Genomic DNA, 17,820 nt, shown 5'->3' on the forward strand with positions numbered 1-17,820 from the left:
AGGCCCTTTCCATCTTTCTGGCTTCTTTTAGTCTCCTGAACATGCTAACCACACTGCTGTCCCGGGGCCTTTGTGTTGGACCCACTTGGGCCAACGATTGGGGTGTCCACTCCCACAGAGACACAGATAGGCTGAGACACCGGTGCAAAGAGCAAGAGGTTCGACTGATAAGTCCAGTGCACTCGGGTCCTTCTGCAAGCGGGACAGAGATGACCCCGAGCTTTCAAATTACACAATTTTTATACAGTTCTGAGAGCAGATTTCATCAACAGCATGCGCGTGGTGACATCTCATCGGTGAGATACAGTGACCCTTGGATTCATTGGATGAGGGGGTTTAGGCTGATGATGATGCAGATTTGGACTTTTCTATGAGCTGTCAGCCAGTAAATTCTGTCCTTGTTTTGTTTCTCAGAACGGGGTGTTTTGAGAAAGTCTTAGAGCAGAGGCAACTTAACCTGGCTAAGAGCCTCACGACATTCTTGGGTGTTTTGGAAAGTCCCAGGGAGGGGGCAACTTGTCCCCAGGTGGCCTGGCCAAGAGCCATACATTTGCACTTTATAGTAGCTGGAGCACTACTGTGGTTTAATATACCTGCCTCTGCTCTCGGCTCAGATGCCACCCCTTAAGCCCCGTTAGCTAACCATACCTACTTAGCCACCTCTACCCCTTCTCATAGTTCCTGTCGGCCTTGGAAGATATATGGATATATGAGTTTGAGATAGAGTCTCATGAACCCAGGCTGGCCTCGAACTCATGTACCCAAGGATGATCTTAACTCCCAAAACTTTGTGCCTCTACCTCCTTCATGCTGAGATCATAGGAACTGACAATCACATTCAGTTTATAGAGAACTGGGGACTGAGCACAGGGCCTCTTGGGTGCTAGGCAGACACTTTACCAACTGAGCAACATGTGTAGCCCAGCCTTGGAAGCTCTCTCTCTCTCTCTGTGTGTGTGTGTGTGTGTGTGTGTGTGTATGTGTGCCTTGTATATAAGTGTGTGGGGGTGTGGGTGGGTGTGAATGTGCTTCTGTGTGTGTTCGCATCTGTATGTATGCTGTGTGTGTGTGAGTGTGTTGTGTGGCATGGATAGATGTTTTGTCTGTCTGGATGTCTGTGCACCACAGGTATGTCTTGAGCCTGAGGAGACCAGAAGAGGGCGTCGGATCTCTATCTCCTAGAACTGGAGTTACCGATGTTTGAGAGCTGCTAAGAGGTTGCTGGGAACGGAATCCAGGTCCCCTGAAAGAGCAGCCAGAGCTTTTGACTGCTGTACCGTCTCCCCAACCCTCAGAGGTATCTAGTCATTAGTGCTCACTTCATGTGTCTCCCCGAAATGTGAGGCCCATAGAGAGCTGGCCTTGTTCACAGAATCCAGTAGGTTCTCAGCAGTGCTGAATGACATATTGCCTCCTCCTGGAAGCCCTCCTTGCTAGGACCTCGGGAAATATGAACCTGGCCTAGCCTTACCATAATGAGGACATCAGAGACTCATCTTAGAGACAAGACAGACCAGTGTCTCCTGGCTATCCAACCCACAGCAAACCATCTTCTCTTTTTGAGCATCAGTTTCTTCAGCAATAACATGGGCATAATGTTCTCAACCATTAGCATTGTGAGGACAATGGAATGTGGAAAGTGTGGGTAAACGATGGGTCCCTGGGCTTCACCACTGTCCTGGGAGCACCAAGCCTCTTGTGTCCTCCAGAGAAGAGTGTACTGATCCGTAGAGAAATATTAATCCAGCAATATGGCTGCTCTGATCACATCCAAAGACCTCCTAGGTCTGTGTGATCTGGCTGGAATACAGACAACTCCTTAGGACACAACTTTAATCCCAAACAATATAGGTAAAGTTAGTTTGTAAAAGGAAGCCAAGTCTGCTCCAAGATCAGATAAAGAACCTTCTAGATGGCAAACTATAATCTGGTATGGGGGACCTGCAGCTTAAGGTAGGCTCTGAGACTCTGGATAGTGTTGATACCCACGAGGGTCCAAATGGTGAGTCCCCAGATGTCAGACTTCAGAGGACACTTCCCTCCCTGCGGACTCTCCCCTTTCCTCTCTCCAGTTCAGGTGTTTGTGTGTTCTTTCAGAATGTTGCCTGGAATCGGGTACATAGGAGGTATTCAATAAATGTGCTAGAAGAATGAATTTGTTCCATACAGTCAACAAACATTACTGAATACCTACTGTGTGTCTGGCTAAGGTAGAAAGCACTGGGTAGTGTATAAAAACAAGTGGTGCTTACAAACCCTTCCCAGGCTCCCTCAGGGCACCTCCAGGTCTTCCAGTTCTTCCTTCTTCTATCGGGTGCTGAATTCCAGGCCAGGGCTTCCTCCAGAACTGAGACAATGCCCAAGCAGCTCATGAATCTTAGGAAGGCTACACCCCATTGCCACAACTCTCCAAATTCTCCAAGTCTGCCATGATCCTTCTACCAGCGACCTGAATGCAAGCCTTTTTCCTCTTGCTCCCAGACAAACACTGACTGCCCTTTCCCCCTCCTAACGCCCTACATCCGCCTGGGGTTTTTCCCAGAACTGCCAGCAGGTGGCGCAGAGGCTCTCCTTTCCCCATCACTGGACTGTAGGCCAGACCCCACTAGGACCCTCTCCTTTTTCCTCAGACAGGATAAAATTGGATCCTATGACCTCTATCTGACCCCTCTCTTTCCTGCTGCTCCTGCGGTAGCCAACTAAGGACAGTCCAGTTACTCCTGCCGGCCCCCTGGTAGTCTGGGGAAGGCAAGGAGGTCCTTGGGGGTTAAGCTGCAGCTGCTAGGGTGGGGCTGGTAGGGCAGAACAGGCAGCAGCTACCAAAAGAGAAAGAAAAAGGAGGGAGAAGGTCCCCTGGTCCTAACAAGGCTCCCCCAGGACAAGGTATGTGGCCAAGGAAACAGATGGTGCTGTTTTTGGGATAGGGGCTCAGCCTGTCTATCATAGGAATCCTGGGGGTACAGAGGGCTGGGTGTTGTGATTGGAAAGCTTAACAGAACCCCCTGGTCCCCTTCCTACCTCATTATCTCCAGGGGACCAGGTAGAAACATGGAGGAAAAGACTCCTTGGGTGAGCATTAGTACCCGTTTGCTTGCTTTTGTTTGTTTTTGGCTCGTGGCGGGGACGGGGCAGGGCAGGGAGGATTGCATCAAGTCCTGGTTTCTCTGTCTCTGTACCTCAGTTTCTTATTCTGAAGCCTGGGGATAGAACGGAAGATCTCTCTCTCGGTGGCTTCTGTGAGATGCCCTCTTTGGGAAGGGAGCGGTTGGTCAGGTTCTCTGGAAAACCAATGAAAGGAGTGCCCCACCCACGGGAAAACTTTCAGATGTGGGGGGGTTGGGGGGTGCTTAGTGTGACTAAGCATGGCCCTCTCTGTGTCGGGAGGCCAAAGGACTCTCTCTGGTCAAGCCTTGCTCCTCAACCTTGGCTCTCTGACTGGGACTCCAGCCAAAGTAAGAGGCTGGGGTTGAGGAGCCCGCTGTCCTCTAGTAATTCTCCCGAGGGGAAGGATAGTGTGTGGGGGATGAAGGCTCCCCTCTACCTCTAAGACCATCGGAAGAGCAGACAGAAGAGTATGTGAGGACAAGCTGGCATCTGGCTGTTCCCAAGGTGATAAAGAAAGGGTTATCACTGTGTGCACTAATTAGCTGAAGCTGTCTGCTACATTTCCCAGCCCCTACCACGTTAGAGCCATTAGCTAAATCACTGCTCAGCCAGGCCAGAACGGGCACAGTGGTCCCCAAAGCGTCCAGAAACCACAGCCTCCATCCCTCTGATCTCGGAGAAACATGGTTCCAGATTGTTCTTTTTAATAATCTAGAACGTGCCAGTTTTATAGAGAGAGGTTCTAGATGCTGAGGTGTTAGCTAAAGTCACTCTGGGTGAGGAGTCTGTTGAGTCGACCCCAGCTTTGGGAAACAGATACCTTGGATCCAAATCCTGATTGTGATGGGTCCTTTGACAAAACAACTATCCAATCTGCAGTGTTCACCTACGTGAAACGCCCGCAGTGGAGTGGACCGTAAGGGGCTGCAGTGAGAACGAAGTCCCAAACCCAGGCAAGGCCTGCAGTGTCTGCGCCTGACAGATGTTCGCAGTGCTCTGGAGGGGATTAAAAATAGGCACAAGAAAAAGAAACGACTGACTGGTCTGAGTTTTCAGCTAGACCTCCAGAGAGTCAAAAGAGACAGAAGCTCTTCATTTCCAATATACACATACTCCCCAGAGTACCCTGTCTGTACCCCCTTACACTCTACAGCTCGTGTGTGTGTGTGTGTGTGTGTGTGTGTGTGTGTGTGTGTGTGTGTGTCTGGGGTGTGGGCTGAAGTGAGAGAGGGGGCACAGATGGGCATCTCCCAAGCACTTGTCCTCCCTCTCCCCTGGAGAGAAGGACCAGACCGGGCCAGGTCAGGGTTGAGGATGGGACTGACCGTGGCGCGGTGCTGCGGCTCCTGTCCCGGTCAGGGAGCGTGAGCCACGGGGTCCCCAAAGCCCCTGGCTTCCTGGGAGCTGACAGACTGGAGAGCGGAAACAGGAGTGGGGGCGCCCTCGGTCCTCACCCCGCCCCCGCCCTCTCCCCGCAGCGGGGGCGCCCCGCCCCCCTAGGCGCCCGACGTGGACGCGGCCGCTGCCGCCGCCGCCACCACCACCGCCACCACCGCTGCCGCCGCCGCGCGGGAGTCGCTGTCCGCGGAGCCGATATGCAGGCGGCGCGGGGCGGCGCGGGGCGGCCGGGCCAGGAGGGCCGCAGGCTGGAGCGAGAGTGCGAGCGGTCACCGGGCACAAGAGCGGCCGCCATGCCCCCAGGGCCGTGCGCCTGGCCGCCCCGCGCCGCGCTCCGCCTGTGGCTGGGCTGCGTCTGCTTCGCGCTGGTGCAGGCGGGTAAGGGGGCCCGGGGCCGGGGACAGGGAAAGGGGGCAGCTTCCTCTCCCACGCTGCCACTGGGCAGTCCTCGATTCCCTGCCTGCTCCCTAAGGACCTCCTGTGTCACCTGGTCCCTACTCTCCTAACCTGACCCTAGCGCTTCCGAACCTTCTTGACCCCTAGACCCGTCCTTCAGCTTCTAAACCTCTTCTAGTCACCTCAGCCCTGAGTTTCTAAAGCTCTTGTGTCTCCTGATCCCTTCAGGCCAGCCCCTAACCCTGAGTCTTGGCCTCAGCCACCTTTTCTGGCCCTGAGAGCAGCTGGGGACACTAGTGCCCCACCTTGGGCCTCCCTCTGTATTCCCAAAGATCTCTCTCTCAGAGACCCACAGGCTGCTTCACCTCTGTGCAGGAGCGACTATGAAGAGAACTGGAACCTGAGGTTGAAGGGTGTGGGGGGGGGCGCTAACCCTGCTGCAGTCAGTGTCTGGTCCACCCCATGGGGCCCTGCGTCCCCAGATCACCCCAATCCTGTCCCTCCTGGCGGCTGCTGCTTTGCTCTCTCTCGCCCTGCTTCTGTTTCCTTGTCTGTCTCTGATGCTCCACTTGTCTGTTCTCTGGTTCTGTGACCTCAGCCACCTGTCTGTGTCCTTCGGTCCCTTGCCATCCGAATGTCTGGTATAATCCTGGGACCTTGAGTCCGCTCATCTGAGGCTATGGTGTATGGCGTTACTGCTCAGGGCCAGGGCTTCTAATCATAGCAGCACCTGCCCTCTTGAGAGACAGAGCCCCGTGTGACTCCCCTCTCCTGGAAGGTCCTTCTTGCCTTGCTTTCCCCTCCCCCTGCTGCTCCCCTACTTATCTCTGACATTTCCCCCATTCATCTTCCTTCAGACAGCCTTGAACTGTCTCGGTGTCTCTCCACCAAGGGGCCTTGTTCTGAGTGCCCCCTCTTCTCTAACTTCCTCCATCTCTAGCAAGTGAGGACCCACAGAGTGTGGGGAGGCTCCAATAGACCCTTTCCCTTAGGTGCCCTCTGCCCAGCTCACCATGTGAGGTTGCCCCTTATTCCCATGCCAGGACTCAGCTCCTCCTGGCTCTTCATCTCGGGGTCTGCCTCCGTCCCCCAAGGTCACTCGGTTGACAGCGTGAGGTTATAGAAAGAGCAATGGACTAGGAGTCCTTGTGACTGCTTTTTTTTATCAGACTAATCTGCTTCTGCAACTTCATTCAGCTATTCTTTCCTCCATGCCTAACCACCTAGCCACTAGCTCTTGCCCTGGTTCAAACCCAGGCCCATCAATTTTATTTTAGGGCCCTTGGTTTGGTCAGTCTATAGCTAGCAGGAGTTTCTATGCTAGTCACAAGGAGCCTGGGGCTTCTCAGCTGCCGAGGAACTGAGAACCATGTGGCCCAGCTGAAGCCTTGGATCCTTTTCCCTCTCCACATAGCCTCCCCCAGCTTTCTCGTTCCGAGGCAAGGCCTGCTGAGGCTCAGGTGTCTCCTTGCCCTGCAGACAGCCCCTCGGCCCCCGTGAACGTAACTGTCAGGCACCTCAAAGCCAACTCGGCAGTGGTCAGCTGGGATGTCCTGGAGGATGAGGTTGTCATCGGCTTTGCCATCTCTCAGCAGGTAACCCTTGAGGGGAGAGGGCATATCAAGATGGTGATCGGAAACTGGGCACATATGGCATTCCATGCTGTAATCCCAGAACTTGGGAGGCGGCAGGACTTCAAGTTCAAGGTTAGCCAGGCAACACAGCAAGACCCTATCTTAAAAAAGAAAGAAAAAAACTGAAAGAAGATAGTGTCTGGGATGGGGATGATGGTAGAGAATCAGAAAAGGAAAAGAGACACGGGGCAAAAAAGATGGTGACAAGTTGCACATTAGAATTAGCTTAGAATTGGGGTCACAGAAGGTCTTGGCTGGGACATGACAATTCAGAGCATGGGTCTGACCTCAAATACGCAGGGCTTTAAGACATACTGGCATCTTCAGGAGATGAGAGACCCAGGGCAACATTCTGATCTCTCTGAGTCTGATCTCTCTGATCTCCTTAGCTATCCTGTGCAAATAAGGATGTGGTGATGTGATGGTTATAGGCAGGGAGAGGACTTGTCACTGTCGAGGTGGGCAGAAGTGGCTGCGTGCTAACATACCAAGCCCTCCCCTCTTTAGAAGAAGGATGTGCGGATGCTCCGCTTCATTCAGGAGGTGAACACCACCACCCGATCCTGCGCTCTCTGGGACCTGGAGGAGGACACAGAGTACATTGTCCATGTGCAAGCCATCTCCATTCAGGGCCAGAGCCCAGCCAGTGAGCCTGTGCTCTTCAAGACCCCACGGGAGGCTGAAAAGATGGCCTCGAAGAACAAAGGCAAGCCGGGGCATGCTAGAGTTCTAGGGTGAGGGTAAGTTAGCTGAGGGATGTGGGGCAGAGCAGGAGGAAAGACAAGCAACTCGAGAGATGGAGAAGATTTGCTTTGGGCCCCCAGAAGAAACTGGCATGCACTTTTTCCTTTGGATTGAGTCCAAATGTTGCCTCCCCAAACAGCCTTCACCCTATTCCTGGATCTCTTTATGTTGGGCGTGTTGGTACTTAGGGAGGAAAGGAGCCCAGGACTAGCTTATCTCTCCCCGCAGATGAGGTGACCATGGAGGAGATGGGGAGGAACCAGCAGCTGCGAACGGGTGAGGTGCTGATCATTGTCGTGGTCCTCTTCATGTGGGCAGGTGAGTCAAGCCTCCAGGTCCTTCTCTACTGACCCGTGAGGAATCAACCAAGAACCTTAACCAACCCAACTGTCACCAAGGGCCCTGGAAATATCTAAGACCTGCCTGTGGCATCTCTGGGGACTAAATCTAACACCTTCTCTAATCCCCTCCATCCTGAACACAGCATCTTACTACCATCTTGCATGCTGTGGGCACTTGCCTTTTTCCTCTTGAAAGTGGTCCAGCCTTGAAGAGTAGCCATGGCTACACTCTATGTACTTTTTGGCCAGTTTCCTCCTCTCCTAGGATACTGGACCTCCAAGGGTTTTCAAGCTTGGGAAACTCAGGGGCAGACACTGCCTGACCTCAGACTTGGAGCACTCTCCAAGACGAAACCATGTGAATCTCCCATGCACTCACAGGAATGGCCTTCCTGCCCTTGTGGACCCACAGCACAATCCCCCCTTTAATCTTTATGTAATTTGGGTAGGTTTATGATCCAGGGGGACTCAACACTTGAGAAAAGGTAGGATGGCAAGGGTTATGTGAAAAGGAAGTTTAAGGATGGTACATTATTTGACTGCACAGACAGACAGTGTTTATGTAATCATAACAATATAAATAGAGAATTAACCCAAAACATCTGTTGGGATGTTAGAGAGAGAAGTAGGAACTAAGGGGCTTTATCCACTATGGTGGGAAGTTGAAAGCTATCCAGCAAGGATCAAGAAAAAATATTATAGTGGTATACACCTTGAACTGGAGTTAGCAATGTGAATACTACCCACGTTACTAGGTTGATAGTAGACAGTAAGCAGGCTCTGCATAGCACCTCCTAACCCCATCCTGGTGTGACCTTGAGTTTTAAACTGTCTCATCAGTGTGCTCCCTTCGTATCCTGAGACTGATGATAGGTTGGAGTTGTGAGGACCAAGGGAGATGGGCTACGTCAGTCAGAGCACAGGCCTGGTGTGCGCTCAATAATAATTATAATTTCTGTGGTAGCTGTCAGAGGCTGAAAGAAAGGGTAACAGATAGGCATGATCATGCTGTGGGGGAACCAGCCCAGCAGCACTGATGGGATGGCTAAGGACCAGGTAGGTGGGGAAAGGAGCCTGAGGCTGGAGGGAGGCTGCAGCAGCAACACAGAGGTCGCCATTCAGGGACGGCAGCAGGCACAGGAGAGACAACAGGCCAGAACTCAGGCTGCTTCTGCCTAACTTCCTAGGTGTTATAGCTCTCTTCTGCCGCCAGTATGACATCATCAAGGACAACGAGCCCAACAACAACAAGGAGAAAACCAAGAGTGCATCAGAAACCAGCACACCAGAGCACCAGGGCGGGGGTCTCCTCCGCAGCAAGGTGAGGGTAACAACATGGTGGGTGGTCCTGTGCCTTTAACATCTATAGTCCCTAGACTGCAGATTGGAAGGGGTCAGTTCAGGGCCTGGCATGGCAGCAGCCAGGCAAAGCCAAGCTTGGCTGCTGCCTATGTGACACAGGGGATACTGAAAATTGATTTTGGATCCTTGCCTTTTGCAGGGTGCCATGGGCCAGGGTTTTTTTTTGTTTTGTTTTGTTTGTTTTGTTTTGTTTTTTAAGACAACCAATGGGAAAGGCAGTTTCTGGCAGGTGTGGTGGGACAGCAGGAGTGGGGGGATGTGCCTGGGGCAGTGTTTTACCTCTTTACCTTTACTTCTTTTTATGAAAACAGATATGAAACCTTTTCAGTGCTTGCTCTGAGCAGCTCAGAAGTAGAGAATTCGAGAGGACCTCACTGTTCTGACGATGATTGTCCAACACACATCTGGCCCTCTCTGCCATCTCCTCCCACCTCCATCTTCCTGTATCATCGGGCTTACTATCTTCTCTCTTGGCTTCTCTCTTTCTGATGTCAGTTCCTGAAGCCTCTAACTAACCCCAACTCCAGAAGCACCTCAACAACGTTCGTGGTTGAGGCTACACCCAGAGCTGCAGAATGAGAGACCCAGTCAGAGGGGTGCTGGAGGGTAGACTGGGTGTGAGGGAATCTTGGCACAGGCCTCACATCTGGGCCATTCAGCTTGGCCAAAGGCTGTGTGTGAAAGGCAAGAAAGACAAGACTTCCAGGCAGGGTTATTCTTTTTGTTTCTGCGAAGGACAAGAGTCTGGCTTTCAGGCTGCAGCCCTGCTGTTCCTTTTCTCCTGTCATGGTTCCTACCTTATAAGAAGTCCATTCAACCAGCTCTGGACACTTTTCTTGTTTGTCCCCTTCCTGGCTTCCAAACAAGCCCTGTGCGAACGTCTGCAAAGCAGGGACACCCCATCTGAAGGGGATGAGCTTCCTTCTCCACTGGTCCCCGTGTCCTTCCCGGGCACAGGGCGAAAGCTGTAGAAGCAGTGGGAGTGCAGATAGCCACAGTTTTTCCTTCTCCCCACCTTAGTCCGACTACAGACTAAGGGAGCTGAACTACAAACCCAAATTCTGCAAAAAAATCAGATAAGCCACAAAGCTAAGGCTGCACCCCATTCTGAAGAAGGCACAAGTACAAGACACAGAGTCCTGCCTCACTTCTGGACTGACTTCTCCTTTGAGAAAAGGCACAAAGCTCTGGGAGAGAGCAAGTACCAAGACTGGCTGGAGCTGTGTCTGTCAGACCAAAGGCACCTTTTTAGGGTCCTGACTTCATCAAACACTCTCCGGATTCAGCCAGTAAGGACATCTGCGGTATGAGGCGCACCTTTGCAAATGTGTATGATGCCAGTTTGACTCTTAGAAAACCCAGTTGGAGGGCTGCACTCCAGATGTAGACGGCTCTGCCAAGGCCTGAGATGTCTGCTTGCAACCATCCTGCACAAAGATAGATCTCTGTGATGAGATCATCAGCGCAGAGTTTTAAGGAGATCTGGAAGGTACTGCCCACTTATAAAGGAAGTGCCTCGGCTGTGGCAGCAGTGGCAGCTTGGATAACTGAAAACATCTACATCCTACACCCTGGGGGCTGCTGAGCAAGCTGATGGAAAGCCATTTATACCGGACAGGCAGAGAGCAGCCACTGTCACTGTTGGCCTGGGGGGGTCTTTGGATCTTGCCATTTCATTCAGAGTCCTCTGAAAGTTAGCCAGGGTTCTCTCTCTCTCTCTCTCTCTCTCTCTCTCTCTCTCTCTCTCTCTCTCTCTCTCTCTCTCTCTCTCGTTCTAACCCTCACCCCCCAGATCCCCCCTCCCCTCCCTTCTCTCCTCTGCCCCTTCCTGGTTTAAAAAAAAAGGTGCTTGATGAGGCAGACTTCTCGGGACAGAAGCACCATGGCTGGCAAATGCCTGCATTGGAAAAGGTGGAGTCTACATTTTCCGTTGGTAGCCAAGGTAGTGTGGGAGGCTGTTCCCAGCACATAGTAGGTGCTTGGTGAATATCTGTGGTCTTGAATGATAAGCACAGGTGCCCAGGTCAGAGAGCTGAAAGCCATCACCCAATGACTGCCCCTTCATTCGGGTCTCACAGCTCTCAAGGCTGGGTCAGCCACCACTCTGCTGGCTCAACTGAGGTAGCACAGGAGAGGCGGGTAAGGGCAGATGTCAGCAATACTAAGGGCTTCCTCCTGGGAGGGAATGAGGTTCCACTCATTGTCTCGTGACTTTCATCCCTGCTGAATGGGGCTGCAAGGCCAAGGCTCCTTAAGGGAGGTCCTTACCTCCGATCCAGTTAGAGCAATAACCACTTTTTAAATGTAAAATAAAGACAAATGAAAAGGCACATCCTTGTCTTTTGGTAAATGCCCAAACGTTGCCCTCTTTTTCTGGCAATTGGCAGCAAGTCAGGATGTGTGGAGGAGGGAATCAGTTCTCTTCCATTTTGGCCTGCAGTTTCTTAGGGACATGCCTGCCAGCCAAGCTGGAGTTGGAAGGGAATTCTCGAACAGATGGGGGTGCACGTGTAAGAGAAGAAAATAGCTGCTCTACCATCGTCTTTCTGAGGCTCCTCTCTAAGCTCAGCTTGGACTGCCTCACCACATAGGTATGAAAGCATCTGCTCAGTTTCTTAAAACAAAGGGTTTTCCTCTCTGGATAGGGCTGGGTGCTTATTCCTGCCAGAGGGCTGTGGTTCTTATCTGGGGTGGGGGTAAGAAAGGAGTGAAGAACTGCAAAGGCAGCTTTCTGTAGAAACCATTCAGTATCCACTCTGCTTGGCTGGGCTGTTAAAGGAACATCATTAAGATTCCAACAGCAGGCTGAAAGGCAGGCAGAGTAATGATGTCATTAGCCAATGAGCAGACCAGTAAATGGGGCATCTCAAACATTTCTGTCCAGTCAGGGGAGAGAATGTCAGATGCACAGGTTCTGAAAGCAGAGGGAGGAAGGCCTCAGAAGCCTTTGTTGAACAGACAGAACTCCAAACCAGACCTCAGAGAGGTGCTTCCTAGGCTTCCTCTGCCCATCTGCTTTCAACTAAGAAAGGTAGAGGTAGTGTTGTTTGGAGAGTCTGCTAGTTATAGGGCAAGGTTCCCAGTCCCTCCACGCCTGGTACACTATAATGGATCTGAAGGGAGCAAACTTTTTTAGCTTAAAGGTTCCTTTCTCCTGAAGTAAGGACGGCACTCTGCTGGAATCAACTGTTACTTGCAGTCAGACTCTGAGGTTCTCATTTAAGAAGTGGTCCCTCCATTCCTCTCATGTGACTCCAAAGATATTTTTTGCAATTTGGGAAAGGTACAGGTACTGAGACCAAGACCACAGCAGACTTGTAGGAAGAGCCTGACACCTTGGGCAGTCACTTCTCTGAGGATATAGTAGGCCTTTCTACCAATACTAGATGCAGATTTCCAGAGCTGACCCACCTAGGATAACTGAAGTCAGTCCTAAGAGCCTGAGTGGACGCAGAGGAGGTGGGGCTGCTGGGCATTTGAAACATGAATTCTTTTTCCTTCCCTCAGTACAATCTTCTGAAATCAAGTTTGGCCCTTTACAGACAAACATTTCACCAGATCATCTACATGAGGTTTCAGATACATACTTTATTTACTTAGTGAATTTTGTTTGAAGTACTGCTTCTATAAACGGGATTCTGACCACTCCCAGGGCCAGCCCACAGATTTAAAAACAAAAAAAAACCGAACCTGAAAATACAACCTGAAGCTAAGTTAAGGACATGTCTGTACAGATAGTAGCCTGGTGGTACATTTTAGGATTATCACTGGACTGCTTTTAAAGGTTATCTCAAAGATCATATTCCTGTTTCTGGCTGAGTGCTAGGGAAGGCCAGATTTTCCATCTACGACATGTTTCAGCTGTTATGGAGGAATAAATGGGTTGGAATGACAAGGCAGGTGCTTATGCATTAAGGAATTCTAGCACCAGCCAGTTGCCTCTGTGACAAATGGAAATATTTATCCGACAGGTGCCCCCCACCCCAGTGCGCACACACACACACACACACACACACACACACACACTCTCTCTCTCTCTCTCATACACACACACATCCACCTCACCCAAACCTTATTATTTGTAGAATAAAGAAGGACATTTAGTTTCTCATCTTATAAAAGCTTAAGATAGGCTTTTTTAGAGAGTGAGCTTGCTCCATTTCTTCTTGTTTTTTTCCTACCCACTTCTCTCTAACAAGATGAATGAGACACCATCATTTTAGAGAACTCTTCCTGGTCTCTGAAACCTTTGATATATATGGTAAAAACCAACACCAATAAACAGGCAATAAGTACCAAAATGTCCTCTGCACTTTATAGGAACAATACAAGCTAAGAACATCACACACTGAGACAAGCATACAAAGGGCTAAGTGCTTACCACATTTCCACACAGGCTTTTGTCTAGAGTTAGAACACACACACACACACACACCAGACAAAACTGGACATGGTAAAACTTGCCAGTAATTTCCTTCCTTTTAGGAGATAGAGGCAGGACCTTAAGTTTGAAGCCAGTCTGGGTTTCATAGTGAGATCCTGTCTCAAAATACCCCCAAAATGTAAAGAGCAGCAGGCCAGAGAGCCTTCCCAAGTATGTTGCTAGCTATTTCCTCAGCAGGAGCTAGGATAAGAGCACTGGCTAATGTAGGTGGATAGTCTATTATTGCTGTCCTTGTATCCTTGCTCCGAGGAAGCTTAGGTCCATAAAAGGGATCTAAAGAATGCTTTCCCTCCAGCATCTACCCACATTCATCTAATCTTCACACCAGACACTTGTTCTTGGAGCAACAATTTCTGGAGAAGTTGGGTTAAGAACAACCACCAATTTTAAATTACTGATTCTAGTTTCCCCTATTTCCAAAGGGTGAATGCTTTGGAACAGCATGGTTTCCTAAACAGACCCAGTGGCCAACCAGGACCCCATGGGAAGGAATGCAAGGCACTGCCTGCCTGCTGTCGGCTGCCTGGTCTCCCCCCTCTGCAAAAACAGCAGCACAGGGATATTTCAGGCTCTCCCAGTGTCAGGCTCCTGACATGCACCATATGTAGCTGCAAATTCCAATCAATTCCAACATTTCTTAACTGCTGGAACGCCTTCCTCAGCACTGTAATTTACCCTCAGAAGAACAGGGAGCAAGCACTTTCTCCTTCCTAGAACCATATTCTACTAAATGCCGCCGCCCTCCAATATCCTACTGAACGACCTACGCAGAGGAAGGCAAAGAGTACTCCTCCAAAGCCCGAAACAGACGGCCACAGTACATATGCTACTGACGAAAACTTTTATTTCTTTTTAATGACATTAAACACAACTGCTACAAGGGGGCAAACATGATAAAAAGGAGGCACCAAACTTCAGTTTCATAATTGACCCTGACAACAGTGCAAGTAAATTGGAGCCCAGATTAGATGCAGAACTATTTGTTGTTTAGGCTCCTCACTTACAAGTGAACTATTCACAAAACAACACATTTTTACTTTGCTTTGTCAAGACCCCTATGGTAAGAATGTCCTCATGGATGATAAAAGACAGGTACACAGTTAAATGCATATAACCCTTATTCAATTTTAAAAATACAGCAACAATTTAATCTGCAACACAAGACTTAGAGGCCAATCTCAAACGTGAGAGATATGCAGCTCTGAAGAGATTAAACCCCAGGTTCTGCCCGTTACCACCTTAAAGGCTAACATGCCAGATAAGTTTTCTTTGGCTTTTTTTCTCCTTAAAGAATACCATGTTAACCACCACAGAACAGCACTCTCCTCCCCCAGTCCACCAGATTTAATTAGGCTGCTAACACTTTGGAAAAACAGAATTATCTGAGCTACAGGAAATGTGATTGTCACATTTTCAAGTTAACCTGTCACTCATCTCATTTGGCAAAGGCAATGCTCCCATTATACATTCCGTCTTAATTCCTCCCGGTACCAGGAGAGCAGGAACATCTCAGATTTTTGCCTACGCAAAATGCTGTCCCTTCACTCTCTGGGTTCCCCAAGGGAACTATTCAGCTACCATGATGGCTACCCCAGCTATATTTTATGTGAACATTGTTATGGTCCCAAAAGTAGATTGTTTGGCATCTCATTCTATCAGGCTAGTTTATAGCATCTTGGATAAGTGACCACTGAGGTCTACAACTGTGCCCACCAAGAGAGGCAATTAGACTATTGCCTTTCAAAGTCTAGTTCCAGAATCTAAACCAAATTACTAGGGAATAAAAAATTCTTTCTGGGGAAAGAAGTCAAAAACAGGGCATGCACACCTTTAATCCCAGCACTAAGAAGGTAGAGGCAGGCGAACTCTGTGAGCTCCGAGGCCAGCCTGGTCTACTGAGTCAGGAAGGCTACACCACATCTTGGGGTGGGGGCTGGAGGGAGAGAGAATTCTTTCTGGGTATGATGGTGCTCACCTTCAATCCTAGTACTTGAGAGCTGGGGCCAAAAAATCAGAAGTGCAAGACCATCTTGGACTAAATAGTGTGTTGAAGGCTAGGCTTTACAGGAGACCCTGCCACAAAAAAAGGAAGAAAAATCCTTGACTGGATAAAACCAACAAACACTTGGGCTCATTTATCCAAACCTACTAAAGGCTTGAAAACAAAACAAAACAAAAACAAACAAAATCAAGATCTTTCTAACCACAGTCACTTATTTAGCTGAACAGTGGTAATTCAGGCCTTTAATCCCAGCAGTCAGAAGGCAAGGCAGGCAGATCTCTGTAACTTAAGGCCAGCCCGGTCTATAGAGCGAGTTCCAGGACAGTCAGGAGTATTTAAAAAAAAAACAAAAACAAAACCCTGTCTTGAAAAACAAACACAAAACAGAACAAAAAGATCACTTTTCTGGAGCAGAGTAGACTACTTAGGGTGGGTTAGCCACATAAAATGAGACTGAAGCAAGAAAAGCAGACAGAGGCTAGGCAACTATGAATTACCTTCAGAGTGACTATAGCAGCAGGAATGTCATATTGTAAACCTCTCAAAATGATGTATAGAGCTGCCTGTAAGAAATACAGATCTTCTAAGACATCCATTAAGACAGTACACAGAGCCTATCAGCTTTGGTTAGAACATCACACCTTACTCAAGAGCAGGTGAGGCTGTAATGCAGGAGCTCCATCATTCTTTCCCCAGATGCTCCAGTGAAACAATGTGAAACAATGGACCAAATGCCATGATGCTAACATCCAGGGTGTAAGAGTACCGGTAACCAACAGGAGAGAGAGGCAAGCCTGACTCTCCGCAGGATTTCATAGGATGAAGGTTCCTTGAATAGCAGCAACACAGAAACTTGGGGTTCTGCAGAAGAAATGGAAGATTCCTAGACAATTGTGCTGGTCTAACAAGTCAAGATTCTGGTGGTATTTCTTCAGCAAACAGAGGGCACTCTGAAAGGCATGTCTAAGCTAACAGGATATAGGAACACTTCCTGTGAAGCTCCAGGATCAGAATAGTCACTGGGAGTGGGAAAAGGAAAAAAATACCTTAAAAGGGGCAGAGAAACCAACCAGTCACAAGATCACAGAGTATTCAACAAGGATTAATTAGCTGTCTTCTGTCAGTTAAATTTCAAACATGAACAAAATGTATTTAACATAGTGAAAAAAAGCCAATAATAATTTTTAAAGGCAGCTAATAGGTACAGAAAGGAGAAGATTTACAGTTTTAATCTATCCTTTCAACAGGACTTTTCTATTTCCCTATCCTATTTCAAATGTACTGAATTGGCAACATTAAAAAATACTGACAAGTAATCAAGAAACTCAGATTTAAAAAGAGGAGTTGTTAAAAGTGACTTCTATCTATTCACAAGTCAACAATACTAACACCGGCTCTTAGCCTGCAAAACAACCTCTTCCTTACAGTAGACTGAAAGGTATTTCTTTTGGGTAGCACAAGCTGACTCTGCCTGTGCCTACAGCTGTTCTGACTTAATACAGGCCTTCAGAAGGGAATTACCTTCATTTTAAATTTAAAAACAACAACAACAAAGAACAAACAGAAAAACACTACTTAACATTGTCGAAACATATACAACAGACAGACACACAAACCAGGGGCAGGGAGGAGGTCCTCATTTAAAAAGAACTAACAAAAATTCAAGACAGTAATGGGCATTTCCAAAAGGTGACAAATTCTTTAAATAAAAATCTTGTGAAAAATAAAACTCAAAATATACAAACAAAAATAGCAAAGGAAAATAGGATGCTGCTATTGACTGGACCCTGGGTGGGAACTGTCACTGTTGATGGGATGAAACATATGGACTGTACGAGAAGTCTGGGAGACGCTGGAAACGATGGTGGCTTCGCTTGTTTCTGTCAACCCACTGACTCAGACTGTATCTCTGCAGAGGTCTCTGTCGGAACCGGGCATAATTTCTATTGAGAGAAGGAGAATACAAACAGGAGGGATTTCAGCCAGAATGGTCATTTGTACACAAAACAGCTAGCACAACTGCTTTTAAAGATATGCTTATTTCAGACAAGCAGTGGTGGCACACAAGGTGGGAGGCAGAGGCAGGCTGATCTTTGTGAATTCAGGGCCAGCCTGGTTTACAGAGCAAGTGAGTTCCAGGACAGCCAAGGCTATACAGAGAGACCCTGTCTTGAAAACCCAAAAAGACATTTTTACTTCTAGAAATCAGATTATGTATGTATGTATGTTGTTGTTGTCTGTTTATTTGAGACAAGGCCTCTCTGTACAGCCCTGGCTTCTCTGGAACTCATTATGTAGACCAGGCTGCTCTCAAATTCAGAGATCTACCTGATTCTGCCTCCTGAGTGCTGGAAGTTTATGTTACCATGCATGGCTAATATTATATTTTGATGT

The 17,820-nt window shown here is 48.8% G+C and overlaps 2 protein-coding genes across 2 annotated transcripts in view; one reads left to right on the forward strand and one right to left on the reverse strand.

Annotated features, from left to right (window-relative positions):
- The first annotated feature begins 4,600 nt into the window (after positions 1-4,600).
- Positions 4,601-11,310, forward strand: FNDC5 (fibronectin type III domain containing 5). The gene is made up of 6 exons (XM_080922154.1): positions 4,601-4,881; positions 6,379-6,494; positions 7,041-7,239; positions 7,506-7,595; positions 8,806-8,939; positions 9,292-11,310. Exons 1-6 carry the CDS (start codon positions 4,701-4,703, stop codon positions 9,295-9,297), a joined length of 726 nt encoding a protein of 241 aa, XP_080778280.1. The 5' UTR covers positions 4,601-4,700; the 3' UTR covers positions 9,298-11,310.
- A 2,986-nt stretch (positions 11,311-14,296) lies between these two features.
- The window catches only part of S100PBP (S100P binding protein), a 36,960-nt gene continuing 33,436 nt past the window's right edge, over positions 14,297-17,820 (reverse strand). The window contains exon 7 of the mRNA XM_080920821.1: positions 14,297-17,369. Coding sequence (XP_080776947.1) covers positions 17,228-17,369 — 142 coding nt within the window. The 3' untranslated portion in view covers positions 14,297-17,227. The remainder of the gene's footprint in view (positions 17,370-17,820) is intronic.

Source organism: Micromys minutus (genome assembly GCF_963924665.1).
Source record: "Micromys minutus genome assembly, chromosome: 9".
In the NCBI taxonomy this organism is placed as follows: Eukaryota; Metazoa; Chordata; class Mammalia; order Rodentia; family Muridae; genus Micromys; species Micromys minutus.

Bases quoted from the DNA above. Each gene is read 5' to 3' on its own strand.
- FNDC5 (XM_080922154.1), top strand. From the start codon at position 4,701: ATGCAGGCGGCGCGGGGCGGCGCGGGGCGGCCGGGCCAGGAGGGCCGC. The intron at 6,495-7,040 runs GTAACCCTTGAG...TCCCCTCTTTAG, and splicing joins GCTTTGCCATCTCTCAGCAG to AAGAAGGATGTGCGGATGCT. The intron at 7,240-7,505 runs GCAAGCCGGGGC...CTCTCCCCGCAG, and splicing joins GATGGCCTCGAAGAACAAAG to ATGAGGTGACCATGGAGGAG.